The 25,076-nt window shown below is 43.3% G+C and overlaps 12 protein-coding genes and 1 non-coding gene across 13 annotated transcripts; 9 read left to right on the top strand and 4 right to left on the bottom strand.

The window, feature by feature from the left end:
• Position 1: 1 nt before the first annotated feature.
• K450DRAFT_234285 (uncharacterized protein) lies at positions 2 to 1,203 on the top strand. The gene is made up of 6 exons (XM_051587896.1): positions 2 to 106; positions 188 to 207; positions 278 to 405; positions 478 to 580; positions 651 to 773; positions 836 to 1,203. Exons 1-6 carry the CDS (start codon positions 28 to 30, stop codon positions 1,124 to 1,126), a joined length of 744 nt encoding a protein of 247 aa, XP_051446031.1. The 5' UTR covers positions 2 to 27; the 3' UTR covers positions 1,127 to 1,203.
• Positions 1,204 to 1,988: 785 nt separating this feature from the next.
• K450DRAFT_t40 lies at positions 1,989 to 2,071 on the top strand. The gene has a single exon. It is a non-coding gene; the product is annotated as a tRNA-Leu (tRNA).
• Positions 2,072 to 4,079: 2,008 nt separating this feature from the next.
• On the top strand, positions 4,080 to 6,159 carry K450DRAFT_234290 (uncharacterized protein). The gene is made up of 5 exons (XM_051587897.1): positions 4,080 to 4,275; positions 4,348 to 4,530; positions 4,660 to 5,077; positions 5,151 to 5,733; positions 5,798 to 6,159. Exons 1-5 carry the CDS (start codon positions 4,248 to 4,250, stop codon positions 5,975 to 5,977), a joined length of 1,392 nt encoding a protein of 463 aa, XP_051446032.1. The 5' UTR covers positions 4,080 to 4,247; the 3' UTR covers positions 5,978 to 6,159.
• Positions 6,160 to 6,341: 182 nt separating this feature from the next.
• Positions 6,342 to 7,366, bottom strand: K450DRAFT_172847 (uncharacterized protein; the record flags this gene model as incomplete). Its single annotated transcript, XM_051584163.1, has 2 exons — positions 6,342 to 6,952; positions 7,027 to 7,366. 2 exons carry the CDS (start codon positions 7,364 to 7,366, stop codon positions 6,342 to 6,344), a joined length of 951 nt encoding a protein of 316 aa, XP_051446033.1.
• Positions 7,367 to 7,745: 379 nt separating this feature from the next.
• On the top strand, positions 7,746 to 13,037 carry K450DRAFT_234297 (uncharacterized protein). The gene is made up of 5 exons (XM_051587898.1): positions 7,746 to 10,429; positions 10,512 to 10,709; positions 10,785 to 11,509; positions 11,581 to 11,861; positions 11,927 to 13,037. The coding sequence occupies exons 1-5, from the start codon at positions 7,777 to 7,779 to the stop codon at positions 12,873 to 12,875; spliced, it is 4,806 nt and encodes a 1,601-aa protein (XP_051446034.1). The 5' UTR covers positions 7,746 to 7,776; the 3' UTR covers positions 12,876 to 13,037.
• A 36-nt stretch (positions 13,038 to 13,073) lies between these two features.
• Positions 13,074 to 13,686, top strand: K450DRAFT_234301 (uncharacterized protein). The gene has a single exon (XM_051587899.1). The coding sequence runs from the start codon at positions 13,215 to 13,217 to the stop codon at positions 13,578 to 13,580; it is 366 nt and encodes a 121-aa protein (XP_051446035.1). The 5' UTR covers positions 13,074 to 13,214; the 3' UTR covers positions 13,581 to 13,686.
• Positions 13,687 to 14,112: 426 nt separating this feature from the next.
• K450DRAFT_234313 (uncharacterized protein) lies at positions 14,113 to 16,015 on the bottom strand. Its single transcript, XM_051587900.1, has 7 exons — positions 15,645 to 16,015; positions 15,326 to 15,564; positions 15,123 to 15,256; positions 15,000 to 15,058; positions 14,798 to 14,941; positions 14,560 to 14,735; positions 14,113 to 14,498 (listed from the first exon to the last, which is right to left on the bottom strand). The coding sequence occupies exons 1-7, from the start codon at positions 15,802 to 15,804 to the stop codon at positions 14,202 to 14,204; spliced, it is 1,209 nt and encodes a 402-aa protein (XP_051446036.1). The 5' UTR covers positions 15,805 to 16,015; the 3' UTR covers positions 14,113 to 14,201.
• A 1,262-nt stretch (positions 16,016 to 17,277) lies between these two features.
• K450DRAFT_279425 (uncharacterized protein) lies at positions 17,278 to 18,570 on the top strand. Its single transcript, XM_051593331.1, has 3 exons — positions 17,278 to 17,554; positions 17,631 to 18,075; positions 18,165 to 18,570. The coding sequence occupies exons 1-3, from the start codon at positions 17,330 to 17,332 to the stop codon at positions 18,308 to 18,310; spliced, it is 816 nt and encodes a 271-aa protein (XP_051446037.1). The 5' UTR covers positions 17,278 to 17,329; the 3' UTR covers positions 18,311 to 18,570.
• On the bottom strand, positions 18,165 to 19,792 carry K450DRAFT_234320 (uncharacterized protein). The gene is made up of 4 exons (XM_051587901.1): positions 19,229 to 19,792; positions 18,920 to 19,168; positions 18,747 to 18,857; positions 18,165 to 18,676 (listed from the first exon to the last, which is right to left on the bottom strand). Exons 1-4 carry the CDS (start codon positions 19,655 to 19,657, stop codon positions 18,548 to 18,550), a joined length of 918 nt encoding a protein of 305 aa, XP_051446038.1. The 5' UTR covers positions 19,658 to 19,792; the 3' UTR covers positions 18,165 to 18,547.
• A 568-nt stretch (positions 19,793 to 20,360) lies between these two features.
• On the top strand, positions 20,361 to 21,664 carry K450DRAFT_234330 (uncharacterized protein). The gene is made up of 8 exons (XM_051587902.1): positions 20,361 to 20,445; positions 20,508 to 20,570; positions 20,644 to 20,674; positions 20,742 to 20,799; positions 20,869 to 20,941; positions 21,002 to 21,105; positions 21,175 to 21,299; positions 21,361 to 21,664. The coding sequence occupies exons 1-8, from the start codon at positions 20,415 to 20,417 to the stop codon at positions 21,458 to 21,460; spliced, it is 585 nt and encodes a 194-aa protein (XP_051446039.1). The 5' UTR covers positions 20,361 to 20,414; the 3' UTR covers positions 21,461 to 21,664.
• On the bottom strand, positions 21,361 to 23,190 carry K450DRAFT_234332 (uncharacterized protein; the record flags this gene model as incomplete). The annotated part of the gene is made up of 9 exons (XM_051587903.1): positions 21,361 to 21,823; positions 21,887 to 22,003; positions 22,075 to 22,179; positions 22,240 to 22,357; positions 22,419 to 22,529; positions 22,595 to 22,711; positions 22,783 to 22,846; positions 22,916 to 23,066; positions 23,130 to 23,190. Coding segments are annotated over 9 exons (1,018 nt in total), but the record flags the coding sequence as incomplete, so codon positions are not given.
• Positions 23,191 to 23,340: 150 nt separating this feature from the next.
• Positions 23,341 to 23,874, top strand: K450DRAFT_234335 (uncharacterized protein). The gene is made up of 2 exons (XM_051587904.1): positions 23,341 to 23,430; positions 23,497 to 23,874. The coding sequence occupies exons 1-2, from the start codon at positions 23,377 to 23,379 to the stop codon at positions 23,650 to 23,652; spliced, it is 210 nt and encodes a 69-aa protein (XP_051446041.1). The 5' UTR covers positions 23,341 to 23,376; the 3' UTR covers positions 23,653 to 23,874.
• K450DRAFT_234342 (uncharacterized protein) lies at positions 23,359 to 24,823 on the top strand. Its single transcript, XM_051587905.1, has 7 exons — positions 23,359 to 23,430; positions 23,542 to 23,608; positions 23,683 to 23,759; positions 23,829 to 23,920; positions 24,019 to 24,059; positions 24,141 to 24,286; positions 24,366 to 24,823. Exons 4-7 carry the CDS (start codon positions 23,830 to 23,832, stop codon positions 24,679 to 24,681), a joined length of 594 nt encoding a protein of 197 aa, XP_051446042.1. The 5' UTR covers positions 23,359 to 23,430; positions 23,542 to 23,608; positions 23,683 to 23,759; position 23,829; the 3' UTR covers positions 24,682 to 24,823.
• Positions 24,824 to 25,076: the final 253 nt, after the last annotated feature.

Here is a 25,076-nt window from a genome sequence, read left to right on the forward strand (position 1 = left end):
TATTCCATTTTACCCAATTGTCTTCCAATGCAGTCATCAAGTTCTTTTGGAAACTACATTTCACCATATTCTCCAGATCACTATTCCACTACTGTTGGAGCGCACAGTAAGCACATACTGACCAGCTTTGGTTATCGCTCGTTTCGTCCTGAACTGACCTGCGACTTTTGATTTACTCTTTTTCCAGGTAGCATCAGTCTAGATGAGGTACGAACCTATCCATTCCGTTGTTAACATCAGAGCTAGCGCCGGCATTAACCCTGATTTTCCTCTCTAGGAAGTCAAGCTGTTCACAAATAACAAAAATCGTGAAAAGTACGACAATATGGCCGATCTCTTCTCGATCATTGTCCTCATGGAGCATCTCGAGAAGGCATTTATAAGAGACTCTATTACAGCTGACGAGTATGTTTTTTCGACCACTTCTTTTCATACCTGTTTCCAACCTTTCGAAACTAACTGGATCTTTTCCTCCAGATATACCCCACAGTGCTCAAATCTTATTGCAAAATACAAAACTGCCCTCAACTTCTTATCAGATACTGTTACTGACCTCGAGTCCTTCATGGCGAAATATAAGGTAGGTGATATCAAGCCTTTGGACCATTCAACCCCCTTCATTGCCATGCACATACTTACTGCCCACACAGCTGAGCTGCCCGGCTGCAGTCATCCGCTTCAAAATAGGTGTCCCGGCAACATACGAGCATGCCATAGGTGACCCGAGCAAGGATACGGGCAAATCAGCGAAATACGTTGCTGAAGTGGTTCAGGTAAATGTTACTTTTCACTCCCCATTACCTGTTAGCACGCTTTGTTAATACGTCTCATGTAGCACTTTATTACTCTTATGGACACGCTGAAGTTGAATATCTATGCGGCAGACAGCTTGCATCCCATTTTAGCTGATCTTATCCAATCCCTCAACAATGTATCTACACTCCCAGCTGATTTTGATGGAAAGGCAAAAGTGAAAAATTGGCTTATAACGCTTAACGGCATGAAAGCAAGCGATGAAATTACAGAGGAGCAGGCACGGCAAATGCTTTTCGACATGGAGCGCGCACACACCGAATTCTATCGCATTTTAAGCGGAGAGAGCAGCCCGAAGGAGTCGGGAGCCTAGTGGAGGTCGGTCTTGCGTCAAGCTAATGGTTGTGGGCCAAATGGAAATCTAATTGTGCCAGCCAGATGTTTGGTTGTACAGTTGGCGTTGTGATTTCGCTATGCACCTTTCTAATGGCCATTTGTAAATGTATATATTTATTGTTTGTAACCTTTACAGCTTTGCCATGACATCTGCTATTGCATTTGCCATATATATATCATAAAGATAATCCGCTGTTTTTGATTTACTCTTTTTTTTTGGTTGGCGGTGGATTTTTTTGATAGAGATGAATGCTACATGAGATGCTGTAAATGAAAAATTTCACTTGATACCTGGGAAGCGATCCTCTCTCATCCATATGTACTCAACGTTATCGCATTTAACAATATAAGCATGATCGTTTTGCAAGTCAGTTTTGGCAGCAGGTCTCCATAATATCACAGACCTCCAGCAGACGAATAGAGGCAATATCAACTGCTTTTAATACATGGTTGAGATGTTTAACGGTATCCAAGTGAATTTGACGTTCACAAAGGAGGTACAGTCTAGTATATTCTCATAAAAACTCATTCTCAATTTTATCTTCATATTATCTTCTATTAGTGGCTTATTGCACTTTATGTCGCTTTGTCAACCTGATTCTCCTACACTACAGCTGGTGACCAATTTTTTTGAATGGCTCATCATAAGAGATATATTCAGTAGGATATTCCCTATAAATACCCCTTTAAATTTTTTCGTAGCTTCTTCAAAGGACAAACTACTGTTAGCATTATTTATCCTTATGAAAGATTGTTTGTAGCTCCCAGAACAGTCAATATTAAGCAACATCTTTAAAATTATCCAATATAACAAATTTCAAAATCTCCGAAAAATGAATGGTGAGATGACCGAGTTGGTCTAAGGTGCTAGCTTCAGGTGCTAGTTTCTTCGGAAGCGTGGGTTCGAATCCCACTCTCATCAACTTTTTAATTGGTCGAGTTGTTTTTAAACTCCGATATAGCCTTCTTGCCAGTCGGATGTTCCTTTTGATATTCTTTTCTTTTGCGTTTGAACACACGGCCCAAGTCTTAGACAAGAAGATAATCATCATTGACTTCATATATACTGTCGGCTGATAGTCTGGAAATTGTCTAAGATTGTTTGAGAAATATGTTAGTCAGATTATTAATAAACAGCTTTTTTACTTTCTACCCATCTCGAAAGGAAACGTGTAACGGCTGAAGTGATCATGTTGATGGATGTAGCGCTGAAAGCATAGATTATGACACATCGGTAAAAGGTGTCTTATGCAATGTGCTGTAGCGCTTGAGCACATGCAGCTAATCATATATCCAGAAACGAAGTAGGTCCTTTGTGCATATGAAATACCTAGTATGGAAAACACATATGCATTGAATATGCTTACAAACATACAAATCAAGGCGCATACGGAACATCAAAAACTTAAAGATTCCATCTTTTATACAACAGTCAATTTATTGACAATAATAGGCAATGGATGTACGGAAAACTAAGTGGTAGACGCACCAAGCTCAGTAGCGACCTCAGTGGTGTAAGCTGTGATTTTACCATTTTCGGTGCCGGTGCAGTAGGCGTTGGCCTGACCAGCTTTGGGGGCTTGCTCGCACACCTGGTAAACGGTTGCCTTCGGTTGACTGGAAGTTACGACACTGTTGAAGAAAATGATTAGAAATAACTGCTGGAAGTTGTTTGCATAAACCACCTTTCCCATATTACCCAGGGCAAGTAGCAGTGAAGAGAGAGCAGAATTCCTCAACGGTTCGTCCGCTAGCAGGTTGTAATGTCAACCGATAGTCAGCAGCCATGGTAACAACGACAAGAAGGAGGACAACGAGGGCAGTAAGACGGTTCATCATAGTGAAGATTGTGGTTAAATATGGTAGAATCGAAGCGATGGTTTAAATACCATTGACTGAACCCATCCCATGGTTATTTTTATCAAAGCTGCATAGAAGTCTAACAGAGAGGTATTAAATCACAAGGTATCTTCTATAATAGTGTCAGGGTACAGTCATTGACAGGGAACGTGTATTATTTTTGGCTCCTTGAAAGACCTTTGTTGGCCATGTACAACAAATCTAACCTCGAATTTTAAGCTGCGAAAACTTCGGGCGTAGATATCAAAGCAGTGAGTGCTCAATGAATCTGCTAATTGAAACGACGGATGTAACCGGCCACAATATGTTTGTGAAGGATAAGCTGGGTTGTTTACAAAGAAAAGTGTATGCATTTTGTGACAGTTTTGCCAGTATGACATATTGTTGCAGCTTGGGTATTCTGTTACTGCTTGATTTGCGATTACAAGGGGCTATCAATGCAGCAGGTTGAAATGGATATATATACTCCTTCGAACTATCCTATTCTCTCTCTACATAACGAACATAGAGGACTAAACTCAAGAAAAAAAAAGGGAAGAATCCGCACGTCTTAACCAAGGGTTGGGGCAACACCACGAAAGACGAAACCAAGCTTAAGGGCCAGTTGCGGATTGCCCCACTGAAAGGCAAGCAGTCTTATTTGAAGACCGACGTAAAGAATGGAACACCAGAACCAATACTTTTCGGTGAAACTTGCAAAGTTTAAGCCGCGCAATCACTGATCTTCGTTAGCTCCACCTGTTATACCAAGCAGGCGCTTAGGCTATCAGGTCACCCGTCGCGTGCGGTAGCGTGCAACTTTAGGATGGAATTTTCACGTGCGTGTCACCTTCAAAGGCTATTATAAAACGTGTACAGGTGTCAGCTCTAGCTACTACTGAGAGGGCAGACATATGATTGGCGCTTCCGACACTGCGACCACATCGGTTTAGCGAGGAGATCGGAGTCACAAACCTATCGGCTGAACGAATAGGACAGGGGCATTGTCAGGGCTTTAGATAGTGTTATTTTAATGATAATAGAGCCAGTATTAGAGACAAAATGTGACCTAATCCAAAGGCTGGTAGGGCCGAGTATTGAAGACCATGTTGCAATAGGGTCTTAGGTTTATCCTGACTAACATCTATCAATGCCTAGAAAGTACAGATTCCGCTGAGTCTAATTGAGACACCACAATTTTCTTTTATTTAAAAATTTTAAATGAGGTGATCTTTGTTTCCTTTGCCCTTTACTCCAATATGCCACCACAAGTAGCTGAAGCACCAGGTAAGTCAATTGGCCTTAGACGTGGCTATCACAAATCAGTCATTCACACAGACTCGCTCTTTCGTTTTTCAGAACGTCGCATCTTCTCGAGACAGGAGATTGCAGCTCTTAACAGCGAACTCAAGAATGATGACCGGGGTGATGCCATGAAGTTCACCATCATTGACAATAAGATCTATGATGTTAGCGACTTCGTTCATGAGCACCCCGGTGGTGCTCAAGTCTTGTTGACTCAACTTGGAAAGGATGCTACAGGTACCTTTTTTTTTTTTTTCTTTTGGGCATACGGCGAGCCCTCCAAATTTTTTTTTTCCGTCCAATTTGTTGGGGTGGAATCGAAAAATGGAAAAGCTAATTTCTTGTGGTGATTATCCTTCTCTTTAGATGTATTCCATGCTATGCACCCAGCTTCTGCCTACGAAGTTCTCGCCAACAACTACGTTGGTGATTTGGCCAACGACGTATCTCTTCCCAAGGGCAACAACACCGCTTTTGCTGACGAAATGCGCGAATACAGAGACAAGCTCGAGGCTCAAGGATTTTTCCAAGCCGACAAGGGCTTTTACACTTACAAATTGGTCTCGACCGTCATGATCTCCGTGCTTTCTTTGGCTGTCCTTCGTGCCTATGGCCATTCCACCACCGGTGTACTTGTTTCAGCCTTTATCATGGGTATCTTCTGGCAGCAGTGCGGTTGGTTGTCCCACGATTTCGCTCATCACCAAGTCTTCGAGGATCGTTCCTTGAACGACGTTGTTGTTGTTTTCCTGGGAAACTTGTGTCAAGGCTTTTCCCTCTCATGGTAAGTCAGCATTGTACAAGACCACCTGTGGGAAACCATGATTCACTGATAACGTTCCTTTATGGCTATTTAGGTGGAAAAATAAGCACAACACTCACCACGCCAGCACCAACGTTCACGGTCAAGATCCCGATATCAACACCGCCCCCATTTTGTTGTGGGACGAATACACTTCATCTGACTACTACTCCAGCCTTTCAGCAGACGATAGCGGTGTTGCTAAATTCATTGCCCAAAATATTATTCCCAACCAGACTCGTTACTTCTTCTTCGTCCTTGCTTTTGCTCGACTTTCATGGGCTCACTCTTCGTTTTTGTACTCCTTCAAGCAAGGCTCCATCAACAAATCAGCCAAGCTCAATTTCTTTGAATGTGCTGCTATCGTTGTTCACTGGACCGTCTTCACTGCCGTCACCTATTTCTGGATCGATAGCGCTCTCAACCGGGCCCTCTTCTTTATCGTAAGCCAGGCCACTACTGGTTACGCTCTTGCTCTTGTTTTCGCCCTTAATCATAGCGGTATGCCGGTCATCAGCGAAGAAAAGGCCGAGGAAATGGAGTTCTTTGAGATTCAGGTTATCACTGGCCGTGATGTTAAGAACGGTCTTTTGGGTGACTGGTTTTGCGGTGGTCTCAACTATCAAATCGAGCATCATGTAAGTGTTGGATAGTTGTATGCGTTTTTTAAGACACAGTGAACTGATCAGCTTCCTTGTGTAGATTTTCCCCAACATGCCTCGCCACAACTTGAAGAAGGTTCAACCCAAGGTTATCGAGATGTGCAAGAGACACAATGTTCCATACCACCTTACAGGCTTCTGGAAGGGAACTTTGGAAGTCTTGCAGACTTTGGATATCGTTCAAAAAGTGTCTGCCAAGTTGAGCAAGAAGGCATTTTAGATGAATATGATGAGACATCTTGTCATTTCTACTTGTGCTAGGTCACAGCTTGATATATTATTATTGTAATCTTTCTGCTTTCACACTTTCGTTTACCCCCCATTTGGATCTTTCACCAGCTTCTCACCACATTTATTTGTTTTTCTAATCCTGCATAACAAATCATTTTTTTTTTATTAGTATTTGATTGTCTGGCTAGCATTTTTCTAGACCGACCGGCTGTCAGAATAAATCAACGACTGAAAATTGTAAATTACGGGATGAATAAGCACAAAAGGGTACGGATAATACAGAAGGGGAGATGCGGGGGTAGTAGCGAAGAGGAATCATAATTCAGCGAGGATGATAAACCATTTGTCTACCATTACTTTGTCGTGGAGTTGAATGGAAGTGGCTGTGGAACGGCCAAGTCTCCTTTGGTCCATGCGTCTAATGGACAATTTGGCAAAGTTAAATTCTTGAGTTGAGCGTTCTCATCAAACAATCCCCAATAACTTTCTCTGGTTTCATTGAACATCCATTGCTTCCAAGGTTCGTCCTTGAACTCAAACCAATAGTAAGGCAAACCGCGTTTGTTTGCTTCGCATACATAATCATCCATAAATCGTTGTAATTGTGGAATACCCGGGATAGCACCTTGAACCGAGCCATTTGGTGGGAACGACGGCCATCCAATTTCACTGATGATAGCTGGTATTTGAATGTTATTGGTCTTTGCATATTGTATGGTGGGGTACTGGTCGACTTCATAGTAATATTTCCACGTCCAGTTGGCAGCGGTGTCGGCAGTCGTTCCTCCGAAGAACGGATGGACATTGTCCATCAAAGCATCCATATGAGGCAACAACTGATCCAAATCATTGATCTCCGTGGTGTAAACAGGAATATGAGTTTGTCCTTTGTCAGCCAACGCCGATCGCATTTGTTCCATCTTGCTAACCAAACTATCCACGGTCGCTTGTTTTCGGAAAATGGCTGTAAACATTGCGATGTTTTAGAGTTAGAAACATTTTAACTTTATGGACACGGAGGAATTTTAATCGACGAACCTTCGTTGCCAATGGATACACCGGTCAGGCGATCAAAGCCGTATGTTTCGGTTGTCTTCCAGAATGTGTCGTATTGCCGCTGATAGGTCGTTTGGTTATTATCCACCCAAAGGGTGAGAATCACGCCCATATCAATGCCCAAGACATTGAGTCCGTTCAACACCAAATCAGCTTGAGCACAGTCCATTCCATACAGGCGAATGCGGGGAGTCAACTGGTACAGGATTTTCAAGTCCTCTATCACATCATTCTGATTGACTGTACAGCCCAAATCCATTTGAGCGCCTCTTGGCGTGTAATCCATTCCCCAGAAAGACCGAGTGTACCTAGGGTCAAGCATAATGGTCGTGTTGCCAGAGTAATCCGTGGACGGCGGGTCAACCGTGGATGGTGGACTAGTGCTCTTGTTAGCTTGAGAAGTGTAGTAATAAATCAGACCACCCACTAGACCGCCTACAAACAGCAGACCCAACACTACTCCGCATATCACCCAAGCCTTGCGCTTTCTTCCAAAATTTGATTTCACTGTTTGGTTTTTTTCGGTGGCACTTGTATCTTCGGTTGGTTCCATTGTAAGTGAAGAGATGATAAATGCGTTATGCAAATAATCAGCGTATTTAAGCATTACGGAATAATGTCTTGCAAGCTTCCGAGGCTTGTTTGCAAGCTGAACACCGGAGACAATTGACGACTTTTCATAGCCAATGACAGTCAAGCCCCGCTGCCACATAAGGAAATCCTGGCAATGACATGACCTTCAAAGAAAGCTCGCTCATTACTTTTTTACCTTTCCCCTTGATTTTCTTTCTTACCTGCTTAATGAACAACAGCAGTGCTTTGAGCGAGGTTCAAAGCCCTGAAACAACCAATGATGTTGCTACCAGTACTCAACAGTCTATCTTTGGCTTCATACTGGCTCACTTGCCCTCATTCCTGTATCGACTGGTGACCTTTGCTACGATCTCCATTCCCCTCTTCTTTTACCGGGTTCTAACTTGGTCATTCACACTTCACTTGAATTTCACCTCCATGGTGATCATTCTGGGATTCGTCGCAACATGTACCTGGCTCATTGTACGATACCGATTTTTGACAACGTACTCAAGGCTCAAGCCCATACAGCCCCCTAAACCTGCCACTTCCTTTGACTTACATCCTGATGCGGCCGAGGATCAAGAGTATATCAAATCCGGAATGAAAAGCTATCCTGACGAGTTCCTTTCTGCCTTCTTGTCCTCCATCAAAATCTTTGGATACTTGGAACAACCCGTCTTTCATGAACTTGCACGACACTTGCAAACGCGAAGACTGTTGGCTGGTGACACTTTGTTTAAAAACCCGGAACAAGAGCGTTCCTTTTACATTGTGGTGGATGGAAATGTGCAGGTATTTATCAAGCCTAACAATAACGAAGCTAATAGCGACGATGAAGAGGATTCGGACATCTCAGATACGGACGAATATGGGAATGAACGACTGAAAAATCACACCCTCCTGAATGAAGTTGGCGCAGGAGGCACCCTGTCGAGTTTGTTTACCATTCTCTCACTGTTTAGTGAAAGTACGGAGCAGCCCAAAAAGTTTAAACAAAAGCGACAAAGTCATTATCGTCAATTTGGAGATGGAGATGATCTGGAATCGAGCCGCGATGGATCACAGGAAAGCTGGGGCCAGGTGTTCCGGAAGCTGGATCAGGCGGATTTGGATGTCGGGTTCATTGAAGGAGTCCGAACACGACCGGATAATAAGAGCCCATCTTTATCGTTCAAGCATTTGGACCATGAAGATCTCTCAGATATTGGCGACGAGACAGATGTACGCATCACAGCAAACACACAATATCCGAACGAAGATAGGCAGGTTTACGATAGACCGGGTATCCGGCCACTCTCAATGAAAAGTGCCGCCTATAGACAGCAGCGGAGTGTCCACCCGGGCATTATTGCACGTGCTACTGTTGATACTACCTTAGCGGTCATCCCTGCTGAAGCATTTCACAAGCTAACACAGAAATTTCCTAAAGCAGCCGCTCACATTGTGCAAGTCATCTTGACACGTTTTCAAAGAGTCACGTTCCTTACTGGACACAAGTATCTGGGTCTAACGAAAGAGCTATTGCGAGCGGAGAGACTGGCGAATGAATCCGCTAGTTTGAATCGACTTCCTGATGAATTTTTCATTCCTGGTGGGTTGGATAGGCTGAGACGCAAGTTCTTGAAGGAGGAAACACCGTTTCCATTGAATAACGAGAATGGCGAGGAAGGAAAGCAATCAAGCGACTCTAACAATGACCACCCGAGTATTATCAATGCCATGAATATATCGGAGCGCTCAAGTCCCACGCCTGCCATGGACGGTTCACCTGGTCACAATTTGGACTCTGGTAGCAGCAAAAAATCTGGCAACAAAGCGCATATTAGAAGACGGTCGATTACACGCACTAACAGTGACTATAGCATTGAAGATGACCGCCATCTTAGAGCATCGGTCATGGCCTGCGTCTCGCAAAGCTTAGGGCTCCGCTCATTCTCATCGGTCTCAAATACCCCTCCTCAAAGCGACAACAGCATCAACAGGTCACCACCCACCAGCCATTTGGATATTGGCAAATCGAGATATTATCCCATGGATTTGTTCTCACATACCGGTGTCATGGATGAGTCCGGCTCACCATCCTTCGGCCCTATTAGCATGCCATCGGATGATATTGAGGTGATGTCTACAGCGTCGTCTGTCTCCAACGGCGAAACCAATTTCGAACCGAGGTTTGGGTCCACCGTCAATGCGAACGATGTCCAAATTTTGTATTATCCCAAGGACGCCGTTTTAGTCAAGGAAGGGGAACACAATCGTGGTCTGTACTTTGTGATTGACGGCTTGTTGGAGGTCTCTATGTCTCCAATTGATGGTGAGGAGCAAACATCGTCTCCACACATAAAGCCAACCAACACATCTTCGTCCAACCGTCCTAAGCGACGACGAGCGGCGAGCGGATTGCGACACTCGATTAATCGACATACCTCTTACATTGATGATCCATTTACAACCAAGGCTCCGGCAGCGCCAGATGCCTATAATGACAAGAAGAAGGCGGCAGAGCCCAATGAAGCACAACAACATAGAACTGTCATGTCTGAAGCGCCAGCAGGGCGTTCGTATGATCGTGACAACCATAAAAACAAAAGCAAGCGAACCAGGAAACCTTTATTCTCTATTAAAGCTGGCGGTCTGGCCGGTTATTTGGCAGCTATGAGCGGGTATCCTAGTTTTGTCGAGATTCGAGCGGCAACCGATACTTTTGTTGGTTACATCACCAAGCAAACTCTCGAACGTATTATCGATCGCAATCCCATTGTGATGCTAACCCTGGCGAAGCGACTCATTAGTATTCTCAGTCCACTGGGTACGTTTGATTCCATCGTCTTTCTTTACAATCTGTATTGTAGCACACGTTGACCAGTAACACATCCTTTTATGGGTTTTAGTATTGCATGTCGATTTCGCTTTAGAATGGGTTCAAGTTCCTGCAGGACAGATCATCTATCGACAAGGAGAACCCAGTAATTCCATATATATTGTCCTCAATGGGCGTCTGAGAACTATTTCGGAAAGAAAGGAGGGCGGCATTGACATCCTTGGTGAATTCGGTCACGGTGACAGCGTTGGCGAACTTGAAGTTCTGAGTAGGTTTTCGAAGATATTAACTAGCTTAAGATTGCGTTCCATTTTTACTGACCATTTGTTCTACACCCTTGTAGCTGGTACACCAACCCCTTCCACCCTTCACGCCATTCGTGACACTGAACTGGCGCGCATGCCAAAGACTCTGTTTAACGCATTGGCTATTCGACATCCCGAAATCACCCTGCAAATTTCTCGTATGATCGCACTGCGTTCACGGCAGCTAGTGATCAAAGCTCAGAGTCCGCAAGGAGTACAGGTTCCAACTTTCAACCTGTCAACAAAGGATAGCAGTCCAGTGGCTTCAATATCGTCTACATTCTCAAACAACAAGTTCCCTGAATTGTTCGGTCGCAACAATGTGAATCTCAAAACGGTTGGCATCATTCCAGTATCTTCATCGGTGCCTGTAACCGCCTTTGCCGAGCACCTGAGAAGTGCTCTTGTTCATAGTGTTGGTGCGGAAACAGTTCTGCTAAACAGTGCAACTATCATGTCGGTCATGGGCAAGCATGCATTTTCGCGAATGGGAAAACTCAAGCTCACGTCTTGGCTGGCTGAACAAGAAGAAAAGGCTCGCATTGTCTTGTATCTTGCAGACGGTGGCGTCACATCCCAATGGACAAGGACGTGCATTCGCCAAGCTGATTGTATCTTGTTAGTGGGTTTAGGTGACGGTGACCCTTCTGTAGGTGAATATGAACGATTCTTGATCAACATGAAGACGACGGCTCGAAAAGAATTGATTTTACTACATGGTGAAAAGTATTGTGCTTCAGGAACCACGCAAGAATGGCTCAAGGTATGTACTGCTGTACTTTATGGCTGCGTGGAATCTACAGTTATCTTGTTAATGATATTTAACCTATGCAGAACCGACTTTGGATTCAAGCCCATCATCATATCTTTATGCCTATGCGGCAACATTTGGAAATTACCAGTCGCCAAGATTCTGTCGGTCCCGCCTGGTTACGCAATCATGGCCGAAAGATGACGGCTGGCTCCATCAACATGCTCATCAACGTCAAAGGTCAAATTGAAAAGTACTACTCTGCTGTAAGAGTACCGACATTTGGCCGTTTACTGGTACTGAAGAAATCTGGCGGTGGTCCTGTCAGTGGAGTATCAAGCGGAACACGCAATGATTTTGCTCGGTAAGTGCATATACTCTGATATGTGTGTCAATTGAACATCGTCCTTATCCAATATTCTCCCCTAGACTTGCTCGTCGACTTTGTGGAAAATCAGTGGCGTTGGTTCTTGGTGGAGGTGGAGCGAGAGGTATCAGTCACATGGGAGTCATTCAGGCCATTGAAGAGGCTGGTATACCAATCGATATCATTGGAGGCACCAGTATTGGATCTTTTGTTGGTGGCCTCTATGCCAAAAATACGGATCTGGTTTACACCATGGCTCGAGCAAAAATGTTCTCAGGAAGAGTGGCGAGTCTATGGCGACAGCTCATGGATTTGACCTATCCTGTCACAGCATGGACAACAGGACACGAGTTCAACCGGGCTATATGGAAATGCTTTGGTGATAGCCAGATTGAAGATTTCTGGCTGCCCTACTTTGCCGTTACCACCAATATCACGTATTCGCGCATGGAAGTCCACACCACTGGTTATGCCTGGCGATATGTACGTGCATCCATGTCACTTTCCGGCTACATGCCGCCTATATGCGACAACGGAAACATGTTGGTAGACGGTGGATATATGGATAACTTGCCTGTGACGGTTGCCAAGAGCATGGGTGCAGACATCATCATTGCTGTCGATGTGGCATCCGAAGACGACACTAGTCCGGTGCAATACGGTGATTCGCTCAGTGGATGGTGGGCATTGCTACAGGCTTGGAATCCATTCAGGACTTACAAGATTCCTAGCATTGCCGATATTCAAAGTCGACTGGCCTATGTCAGCAGTGTTCCAAAGTTGGAAGAAGCCAAGATGACGGATGGTACGCTCTATATCAAATTGCCTGTGCAGAAGTTCGGTACACTTGAGTTTGGAAAATTCCATGATATCTTTTCTATTGGTTACGATGCTGGTAAGGAACTGACAAACAACTGGCGCAAGTATGCTACTGGACGTCTGGAGCATGATGGTGAACACCAGAAAGGTACAGAGGTGAAAGGCAATGTTGGTAGACGCAATAGTATCTAGATGATACCTTTGTATAAATTTCCCGTTTTTCCGTCATCATACAATCCACATCTTACATAGTCACCTCATCCCACTTTGCTATAATTAATGCATCGTCGTTATCACCATGCCAAAGACAAGAAAATAAAAATACAATAAAAATAGTACCCCCAAAAAAAGAAACCATGCGAGGAGATATTTCATCTACATGAAAAGACCATCACCAAGCGCAATATAACGTAGGAAAGCCACCCTTTTTATTCCTTCTCTTTCACTAAACAGATTCCTAATGCCTTGGTGGATCGGATTAAGACCAGCTCTTCATCGGTGTATACATTATTGGCCCCCAGTGCTCGTAATATGGCCTGTTGGCAGCTTTCAATGGTAGTAGCTTCCTCTGAGCGGTCATCAGACCGTAATCTCGGTGTGAGTTGGCGAATAATTTTTGGCACAAATTTGCCCGAGGCATGCAACGGAAGCTTATACACAGCTTGGAAGCATATGAGAACCGTGAGGTGCAGTATTAAGGGAGCGTTTGCCGCATTGTCACTGTCTGTATTGTTGAGTTGTTGGACAAGGTTACTGTTGATGAATCTGGAGCATTTCGATTCCAGCTGCGCCGTGTTGCTATCTCCGCCTTCAAGGTTGGCCAACTTGTTTACCAGGCTGATGAATTCGTCACTAGGCTATTGTGACATGCATAAATACCTTAATTTGCATGGATAGACATCGCCCTTCGATAATGAATGACATTTACCTTTCCGGCCATTGCAATGGAGCGTGCCTTTTCAGCATCCATACGATGTTCGGCACCCATGCCTTTGAGAAGTTCTTCTCGCTGTGTGTCGTCTAAATGGATATTCCACGGTATATCCTTGTCTTGATCAAGTGCTGGAACAAACGACTTGCGTTGGTCAATGTATGCCCGGTACGTCAGGATCATGTCCACAAGTTCAACGCCAAGAGTTCGAAGTGAATGTTTGGACAAATTGCTTTGAGTGCTAGGATCTAGTTCATCATGAGTGCCTACGTTCAGCCATTTCATACTACGTGTCATATATGTATACCTTCAAATACTGCCGTTGCTTTGAGGAAGAGTTGGAAACGGCACCGAAATTCAGCAAGAAGATCTTCAAATCTCTGCGCATGGAGTCTTTTCTCGTTCCCATACTGTGTTGTTGGCAAGTATACTGACAGAATCATATTGGCATAATCTCTCTTCGCTCTAGGCATCAGATGTTCAATGACAAGTGTTGCAAAATCTGGATCTGTTTTGACATCCGTATTCCTCAATAGCCCTTCCAAAAGCTGCAAAAAGTAATGAGACAAAAAGCGCATTTCCATAAGTTACAACGTAGAGCTTACCTCATCTTCAGCAAGTTCATCTTGCTCTTGTGATAATTGTCGTCCTCGCTTTGCCTTTTGCCTCTTCTGTATGCCATTCTCGTCAGCTTTGGTTTTTCTTACTCCAAGAGCTTTGCGTTCCAGGACAGAGCGAAGTGATTCGTATGATTTATTCACCCATTCCGTTGTCGTAACATAGGTTTGGCCCAATCGAACCAGTCGAGGGTCATTTTTCTCATCGGTGATATTCGCAATTAGCATGGATATGTCCGAAGGTGCCAAAATTGGCGACACCAAATTCTACATCACATCGTTAGGTTTCGTTTGAAAAGACCGTTCCATAGCATACATGCACGCTTACCGCGACGTTGATCCAATGATCACTACCGAGCGCTTCATCTATTTCGGCCTTAATAATAAGTTTGATATTCGATGTGACAGCGCAGGTATCAAGTAGTTGAATGTCCGGGAAATGGTTGACTAGGAAGTCTTTTGGGGTCACATTATACAAATGGTATGAATTCAGTCGCTGATAGTCTGTAAATCAAGTTCATCAGAAGTCTGGAAATGGGATTCACTAGTTATGTGAGTACACGGACCTATACAATCGTTTGATTCTACAAATTCGCGGATCATTAACGCTTGGCCATCCCGATAGACATTTGGCACAAAAAGTGCATTTTCTCTTCTTCCACGAACGAATCCGTTTGTTTCCTCGCCCTTGAGAATGTGTTCAAACAAATCTACGACAGTTGAACTTAAAGTAATCTGGTGAAATGTGCGATGTCAATTTGTACATACCATAAAACACAGCTGCAGGTATATCCGACTCTTTCTGTACTTTTTGCATCGACAGTGGCCTATCTTGCAATGTGAATGATCTGAGGTGTAATACATAGGACGGATGACGAAGTTTAGACTTACTCTGTGACTTTAGCAAGTATGTCCTTCAATCTTCGTTCATTATCTTCCACATAATTTTCACTCAATAACAATCCCGATGAGCTAAAGGTATCGTGAACATGAATACGGCCATCGGCTATCCCCGAGTCTGCTAGCTAAAACAGGTGAAGTTAGCCAAGACTCGGCTAAAAATACTACTTCGCTATACACATTCCAACTTGTACCTTTTGTAAAAACTGATACGGAATGCCAAGCGCTTGGGCTTTGACAATTATAGAAACACACCCATGTTCGGTAATATCTTTGTCCATGTCTTCAAGAATAGAATTTTGCCTCGCCTTCGTCAGAATCGTATCATTGGTGACTGTCCAAGCACGCTCTTGCTCATACTCAGTTAGCACAGAGTCCAGTAGCTCTCTATCAATGTTGAGAATAGAGCATAGTTCAAATGTACTAGTTTGTCCTACAAGTTGCATCAGTGATAATAGTCTTGCGTGGATGGTGACCGTGTTGATCTGAATTGTTATGAGCGGGTTAGGTTACCTTGCTTTTCACACAGAGTGGACGCAATCACAAGCGCAATGTGATCTTTGGTAAGATAGGCATCACCGGCCGAAGTGGGGTATACCTGAGGCAGTTTGCCATTCTGGATGCCACTGATGAATAACCGGGATATTAGATTGTGTGGTAGAGCCATGTTCATCAACCTAAGCGTGTGGCGAGTACGCGGGGTTTATGGTGGAGCGGTGTGGCAAATGCTGAGGCGCAGGTTCGGGACAATTGGCCCTAGGAAAGGGTCATGACAGTAACAAGGGGGGAATTGCATGACAACTGCATTCCAACAGGCACATTGGATTGTCACTCTAGAATACTATGTAACATCCCTTTACTCTAAAAGTCAGTATTTGAAACCTGCCAAGCCTGACCTGCGCACAAGAAACCGGTTTGACCAAATTTACACTTCTGCCAAAAATAAAAATTCTGCGCTCATCGCACTTGCCAAGTTCTGCATTTTTTCGCCGTCGAAAGCCAAAACATATATTTGGATTCTTACAAGAAAAGTTGAAATATGTCGTTAAAAAAAGCTTAAATAAAACAACAAAATACGAAAACTGACAGCAGTGTTTAGGGTATGATTTCAATGGAATGTAATAGCTCTTTGTTGTTGAATGCGATAAGCCAAATTTGGGCGATCTTTATAGACAGCACTGAACTGGACCGATGACGCTCGTAGACAAGTGGTGAAAACGCCAGAATTCTGGCAAAACAGCTAACCTAACATGAGCATTCTCTATTTCAACCAGAATAATAGGAAAAACACCTGCGGTTTATATCAGACATATGGAGTTAGTTTTGTGACATACCCGCGGCGGCCCGGTCGCCGTCAAGCGGACATGCCAGCAGCAAAATCAATGTTTAAAGTGAATATTCTTACTCTGCCGTCACAGGAAGGGGTTGAGAAAACTATCATACTTAAGAAACTGCCACGCTTTGTCAGTCAGTGACCAAGATACATTTCTAATTTGAAGAAAGAAACAACAAAACATCAAAGTCCCAAAAAAGTATATCGACCATGTGTAGAGGGTATGCCAGCAGCACAGTTGTATTCTTTCTTTACAGCACTGATCATGGCGGTGTATTGGCACGAGATAACTAAAACTGCACCCGTCTTGGCGGTAAGCACATGTGGTAACGCCTTTGTTTTTGGACGGCTAACATTTTGGTTATGGATTGGAGGTAACTAAGTCTTGCGCCACTTGATTGATTTCACACCTCAAATGATGAAACATCGTACACGTTTGATGACGATGTAAAAAATATCTGTCAACGATAGACTTGATGCTTCCACTCACCTCCCCTGTGTGTGATGAATGATTTTACCAAAGCGTTTGACAGCGTGGCGGTCAAGCGTAATGTCATAGGAGCCTATCGAACTAAGGCTCGGCTATGGTGACAAAGCTAGTCACTCCAAAACTGAATCTCAAACCTCTTCCTACCAGGCGCACCCCGTCTTGACGCTGATAGACATGCAACCTTGGCCTCTGTTCCGGTGTAAGGCATTATTATTATTTTCTGGCTTGGCCACAAAAGGATTTCGAAGCTGACTTAACAATTTTTAGAAGATTTTAGCGGATCACGCATTCCCATTTTCAATAAAAAATTGCTTTCGTGGTACCCTGGAGCTCCCCTCTTCTCTTTTTACTGTCGTGTTGCAACTCAATTCCAAGATGGCCATCGATTTCAACCATCTGCTTAGCAATACTTTGCTTTCAGTAACTGTTCTCCTTTCCCTCGTCGGATGGGTCATCGCTTTCGGTGCTGCTTGTGCCATTGGCACATTTTTGGCCGACAATGTCGCTACCACTTGGTGGGTCATTATCTTCGAGTTGATTCTCAACCTTGGCATTATCTACTTGATTGTTTCTAGCACGTTGCCAATGTACCGCTTGGTGGTAGGTTTCCCGTTACCTTTCCGTAGCATCATTATGAACATAGTAATAACCTTTTTTTTTCTTATGCGGATTTTAGGTTTTGGCATTCCTGGCTGTCAGCATTTCTTACCTCACTGGTAGCATCGGAACTTTCGTTTACTCTTCCAATGCTGCCGCTGCTGCTTTATCCGCTGGATTGATTATAATGATCATTATGCAGTTCTTATGGGTGTTCATTTTTGGAGCCGAGGAATCCAGCAATTTTACAACCGCCACCGCTCCCTTCAATGGTGGCACTCCTATGGCTTTCCTGTCTAGAAACCGTGGTGAGAAGGAGGAAGTTGTCGACACTAAGAGCGCTGGCCACTCTGCTCCCGTCGGCTCCGTTGGCTACCCCGAGATGAACGGCCACAATGGTGGTGTCTACCAAGCAAACCACCCATCTCAGCCATTGCCTGCTGGCAATGCTCCAGCCTCACCAGGCGGAGTTGGCTCCGCAGCTCCCCTGGAATACAACCAGCAAGTCACTGCGCTTCATGCTTGTAAGTAATACTCCTTTACAGACACCTTACTTCAGTGTCATGGTGATATGTGAAATTCGTTTTACTAACTGAACGTCAAAATACAATAGACCAAGCTAACCCTGAGGATCCTACTGAGCTCAGCTTCACCAAGGGCGAGGCATTGGATGTCGTCGAGTGTAAAGGAAATTGGTGGCAAGCAAGAAAACAGGATGGAACCATTGGAATTGTGCCATCCAACTACTTCGCCAACTAAGCATTTTGCACCATCAACGCCATTCACATATCAACTTTTATCCTCAATCTCCCATCTGAACCTCACGTACTCTCTCACAATACGAACTTGTTTGGATAAAAAAGTTCCGCCCTTTTTTATAAACACTCTAGCTACATTTGCCGTTACTTTCATGTACTCTGTCTCTGCAGAAATAGCGCAGTCATAATATGTAATAACTTTTTTTATAACATCTGATTTTGTCAGACCAGAAAATTTCTATGTTGCATTGTTAGATGGTTTATTTACAATTGGGAGTTTGAGGGCTTTTCGCACTGCTGGGACTCGGAATAGAACATTCTGAGCGACACTGTAGAGGGAGGAAGTGGTCCAGTAAAGTGACAGAGCCTGTTATGGAATTGAAGTTAGAAACCTGGGGTCACGCAACATACTTTCTGCTCGGTGGAACATTGTTTACCATTGGAGCTTGCGCCGCAATTGGGATGATGGCAAAGGAAATGCCCCTAAATATGTTTTGAAGCGCCTTCTGGCGCAATGACTGTTTGTCTCGCATATACATAGAATTGAGCTGGGGAGCCATGGCTGTGTTAGTGACGAAAAGTCGGCCCCATGACAGGAAAACTACCCTACCTCAACATTCAAGAAATTGGACATGCCAATGGCTATAGGAAAGATCATGGTTGGATCTCTCGTTGTCAGATCGGTGACCCATCCAAATCCACCGGCTGAAAGACTATCAATTAGCTCGGGTGATATGACCATACCCCTAAGACTGAATGACATGCAAACAAAAAGAGGGATTTGAAACCATGGGAGCAAGAAGCTCTTCATTGGCAGGCAATCATTTTGCCTGTAAATTTGTTTGACTTTTGCCCGATACTAGAAGAAAACATTCAATATGGTAATTTCATCAGGTGAAAAATATCCCAATACACGTACCTGCTTCTGAAGTTCTATGTTGTACGTTTCATACTCCCATCCTTTCGTCTTTCCTTCGCGAGCAAGCTGGTTCTTCAGCGTCTCACCCCAACTTTGAACTATGGGAGCGACCGCGAGCATACGACCTACAGCACGTTGCTGGTATACGGCGATGGGTAGCGTCAACGCAGACCGAAGGCAGACTGTCGCGGTAATGATGGATGCCCACCATGGGAGGCCAGCTCCATGAAAGGTTTCTACAAAGTGCTGATTTGCTGCCAGCAGAGCGTTGATCAATTCCGGAGTATGAGATACCGCTTCGTCAGGAAGAGATGCATTAGTGGAAGAATGTCGGTGGGTGATCAGTACTGTGGCAGGTAGCGATCGTTCCAGAGCTATCCGACGCAACGTAGGTAGTCTTGAAGCTTGTCTCAATGGCAGCCGCAACATGTCAGAGTAGCAACGAAAAAAAGTGGCTCCAGGGACAAGACAATCTCAGCTTGACTGTCAATTTTAGGATGCGAAAGGATAGCGATATGGATGAGTGTGATGAGGTTTTTTAAGTTTGCCGGTTCCAGTAGATTGCCGAGTGACTGATCGATGAAAAGCGGTACTCTTTACGAAATATCCAGTATCAATGCTGCCCTGGTGTATCTCCAAACTATCATAATGAATTTACGTATGTGCCTCAGCAACCAATCCTTGGGTCCCTGGTTCAATACGATAGAATTTAGATGCTCCTACAGTGTGTTGTTCTCAGTACCAGTGATCATAATGTCACTAATTGATATGGTGATATGCAAGCGCAACAACACCGTTATTCAGTGACAAGCCGTGGTGCCTCGCGATACGCTTGAATATTTTAGATGTATTGTGTGCCATCACACAAAAAATATTTTGCACGCTTGCCAAAAGTGACCACACGTTATTCAGTCAGTCAAAAAGTAAGATACTGGAGCAGTGTTCTACTTACTATAACCTCCTCTAATGAATGTTATAAAAGCCGCTCGTACTGTCTTTGTCGCTTTATCAAACAATTCTTCAAAACGCATTTACCTGTCACCTGTAGCACCACCACCTCGTCTTTTTTTAACATCTGCATTTCATACGAGCACATTGTAAGTAGTACCATCTTCATACTTCGGGAATCCCTACTTGTCCGAATTATTCACCATACGACACTACTTGGTGTCTTAGTCACTATAACATGAAGATATACACTAAAACAGGAGATAAAGGTTTGACGAAACGTTTCAATAGTATTCCAGTTCGAGTAATATGAACTGACCCAGCATAATAGGCACGTCAGCGCTATTCTCTGGTGAACGTCGTCCCAAAAACGATGAAGTATTTGAAGCACTAGGTAGGTAGCAACTCACTGGAAGCCATTATGGTGATATGACTGAATTGACTGATTCATACGTTGATTGATGTAGGTACTACGGATGAGCTCACATCCCATCTTGGGTAAGTTGAAGAAATCCTTGTCGTCTGGCATGATGAGACGATATATCTCACGTATTCTTATATCTAGATTGGCAAGAGAGTACTGCGATGAGCAAAATAATGGTTTGTCTGAAAAGCTAGAGAAGGTAAATCAGAAAAGCAGCATTCAAGGTTGCTCCAACATCGCGTTTTGACACTCTATGTTATTCACCTAGATCCAATGCTTGCTGCAAGATATTGGCTCAAACATCGCAACACCTAGAGGCCACTCTAACGATGCTAGAAAAGGTTCGGACCATTCCTTGTGGCGAGATGTTAATTGCCCACTATGCTTATGAGTATTCCCAGCTCGAACTACCTTTGATGAAGATGGTGGTTTAGTGGCTGAACTTGAAAAATGGATCGATGACATGGACGAAACACTTCCACCATTGAAGAACTTTATTCTTCCGGTAAGATCTTTACGCGCTGAGACTTTCGATTGAATATAGTGTTCTGATATTTATTTCAAATTGGAACAGTCCGGTGGACGTGCTGCGTCCAGTCTGCATATTGCGCGATCAGTTTGTCGTCGCGCAGAAAGACGAGTACACCCTTTGATTGATAAAGATGATGCCGATAGCACCACAGGAAAATATCTTAACAGGTAAAGGACGAGTGAAAAGTTGGCTGTTTATGCTGTACTATGCTAATGAGGTCATATTCAGATTGAGCGATTTCCTATTTAACGCTGCTCGCTATGCAGCGCAGAAAGAAGGAAAAGAAGAGGTCATTTACAAAAAACAAAAGGCTGGCAGTAATCAATAAAATATTTAACCAGTACATTGGCGAGCGTACACATATGATACGCATATTGTTCACCGGTTGGATGATATGCCTCCAAAGACAAAATAATATTAAAGTGGCCACTTCAACCAATTGAAAGGTATTACGCATTTAGTAGGCATTTCCTCGTTGTTCGCAATATGGTGTTTAAGTGCTTTATAGTGCTTCTATTTAAATACATTTACTATGGTATGATAGCCATTCAATTGATTCATCATTTTCCGATTGCTTAAGAATACGCAGGGTTGGTGGTAAATACTTAAACTGTGGAGAGTTGAAAAGCAATCGTTTTTGACATTTATGACATGTGGCGGTGAACAGATCGTTATAACTTGAAATCCAGTTCTGCAACAGTATTCGTCAGAAAGTGTATACCCAAATTTACTTGATCTATCCGGATATCCTTACCAGCACCGAGTAAACTGCATCTTGTGCGTTGCTTTTTGCCATCTCATCCAACTTTTCCATGGCTAAAATATTAATTTTCTCAAACACAGCGTAATCAGATCGCTCCCATAATGGTTTCTAAAGAAAACAAATGTTTGGATGAGAACTTTGCATAGCAGCGTACACTGCACCGGCCGGAACTAACTTACATCTTCCCGGTAAGCGACAACACAAAAATTATCGAATACAACACTATGCTTTCCCTCGTCGAATTGTATGCTCAGATATGCACATAAAACGTGTGGGATGGATATCTAAAAGCGCTATATTCAGTCTCAATCTTGTTAATTTAGGCCAATTCACCCTCCATTTACCTTGAGACAGCATGCTGATCCAGTCAGTGTAGTGCTCTCCTCTACTGCATATTGTATATCCGCATATTTGGAAATTGGACTTGTTTTGATCCAGTCATTTACAAATGCTTTGATCAACCTAGCATATACCGTAAGTACAAACTGCTGTAATCCGATGATTCTGGTCCGTCTGAACGTACCCATTTGATACCAAGCTTCCTTCCGTCTTTGAATCTATTCGTTTTGCGTCCCTGTCGTCAGTTATATCATTAAGCCTTTTCAGAGTATATGGTGTGGAAGTGGTCATTTCTCTGGTGTAGGAGACTTCATTAGTTACATTGCCTTGTTCATACAGTAAATGACAGAGCTTACGCACCTTAAAAGATATGACGCATTTTTCTTTAGCGCTATACCAAATTCCTTGTTGCTTTCTCCAGCATCATTGACTTGCATCTCATCGTTCAAGAAGTCCATGCCGTCAACAGGCTCATCTCTAGCGACACATGAACAACAGTTTTAGCGACATGATCTCTCTCAAATTTGTTCAATTGATCATATAAGTACCCAACAATGGTGCTAAGATCGAAAGTCTTTGTTGCTGAAAGGTTGTGTGCGTATTCTAAAGCTCCTGAGCAATCAATTCATATCAGTTTTATCGAAGAGAAGGTTCAATATGATGGCCATCAAGTCTACAAACCTTGTGCACTTTCTGCTTCGCTTGAAAATCTTCCAATGACACCTTTGACTACACGTAGTCTCTCGTTGAATATTTGTGGAAAGTCAATTGCTCGTGATTCTTCGGTTGTTACTTGGAACAACTGTTTCACGGACGCGCGAATATCAGTAAGCTAAATAAGTGAACGATTAGGCAGACTCTTCTTTCATAAGTATGCAACATTCGTTATTCATACAGTATTTAAGAGAGCATCAACTTTTTTGATGTTCTCAACCGGTGATCGCTCGTCATTCATGGTAATAAAGGTCGAATTCTTTCGTCCTCGTTGGCCACCAAAGAACGAAACCCATCAATTTTTCGATAAATTAAATTTTTTCACAAAAATTAGATGACGTGAAGAGCATTTTTTTCCCTTTTGCGCATTGTGTTAAGTTGACTCATAAAAGGCGCAGATCTTTCAAAACACTCATCTCTAACTAAGAATGTCTGACAACGAGAGAGACCCAATTCAAGATCCCATCGAGGATGAAGAAGAGGTATGTCACTGTTTATTGTAAACAGTCTTGTTGATTCTTTACGTACTGAACCTGCCCTGTTATCAGCTGGACTTTAGCAGCTTGAAAAAGAAGAAGAAGTCAAAGAAGAAGGTTGATTTTGAAGACGAACTTGAACAACCTTCTGGCACAGCTACTCCCGACAATGAAGTCAATGAAGGTAACAGAGAGCGACGATCAGTGTATATTACGTTCTTTGAATAGCGATTAAAAAAGCGATCATTGGTCATTTAGATGCTGACGAAGAAGATCCTGAGCAAATGTTTGCTGATTTAAAGATGAAGAAAAAGAAGAAGAAGACCAAGACCGAGGTATGCATTACTTCTCTCAATTTGATATATGCTAGATCAAATTATTAATGGTCAATGTCATTGTGATAGGATGCTCCAGAGGCAGCTGAAGAAGGTGCCGCAGCTGGTGATGAGGACCTTGACTTTGGTGAGCTTAAGAAGAAGAAGAAAAAGAAGAAGAACATGGCTGAATTCGAGGCAGAACTTGGTGACAATGCCGATGGTGAAGATGTTTTCACTGGTGAGGCTGCTGAAACAGCCAAAGCTAAGGACGGTGAAGAATCATGGCTTAACAGCGATCGCGATTACACCTATAGCGAGGTAAGAGCAGCTGCCTTTTTGTAAAGGCACAGCAGATATGATAACGACTTTCATTTTACTCATCGGATTCCTCATCTATAGCTTCTCAGCCGTGCATTCAAGACACTTCGACAGAACAATCCTGAACTTGCAGGTGAAAAGAAGCGATACACCATCGTTCCACCATCAATTCATCGTGAAGGTAACAAGAAGACTATCTTTGCTAACGTCGCTGATATTGCCAAGCGGTTCGTATGATTTTCTTTTGAATGCTATCTTGTTTCCCTTGCCCTTATATTAATCCTTCACTTTGCCAATTCCCAACAGAATGCACCGAAATCCAGAACACGTCATTCAATTCTTGTTCGCTGAATTGGGTACCAGCGGATCCGTTGATGGTGCTCAACGACTTATCATCAAGGGTCGTTTCCAACAGAAGCAAATTGAGAACGTTCTTCGACATTATATTGTAGACTATGTTACTTGCAAAACCTGCAAATCCCCAGATACTATCCTGCACAAGGATAACCGATTGTACTTTGTACAATGTGAAGCCTGCGGTTCCTCAAGATCAGTTACTGCCATTAAGACTGGTTTCAAGGCTCAAACTAAGGAGGATAGACGGGCTGCAAAGAGAGTATAGTTTTGGCCGTATAACAAAGAAAATACAGAACGACATGTGTGCATATACGAGGCGGCATCTTCATATTACAAGCCTCAATAAAAAACAATTTGAATCTCTGTGGTCGTATGTAATTTACTATATGGGAGACTGACAGGTAGCAACGACTGCTTCGTCTGGTGCGAAATGGCTGTTTGATTTGTTTATATTGATTATGCCAACAGAGATAATTGTTTGGCTTCACTCGTGTCTGCAATTCAACTTTCGTTTGTAATTCAATATTGAGTGACGTACGGAAGACGATCCAAGCTGTAGCTAGAATGTCTTTTACAGATTATGGGTGGCAGTACAAGTCTCTCCAGAATTATCTGTCTGATCTTTTACATGTAAGATGCTCTGCTTTCACTCACACTGAC

This window comes from Umbelopsis ramanniana (genome assembly GCF_025399195.1).
Source record: "Umbelopsis ramanniana AG unplaced genomic scaffold K450scaffold_17, whole genome shotgun sequence".
In the NCBI taxonomy this organism is placed as follows: Eukaryota; Fungi; Mucoromycota; class Umbelopsidomycetes; order Umbelopsidales; family Umbelopsidaceae; genus Umbelopsis; species Umbelopsis ramanniana.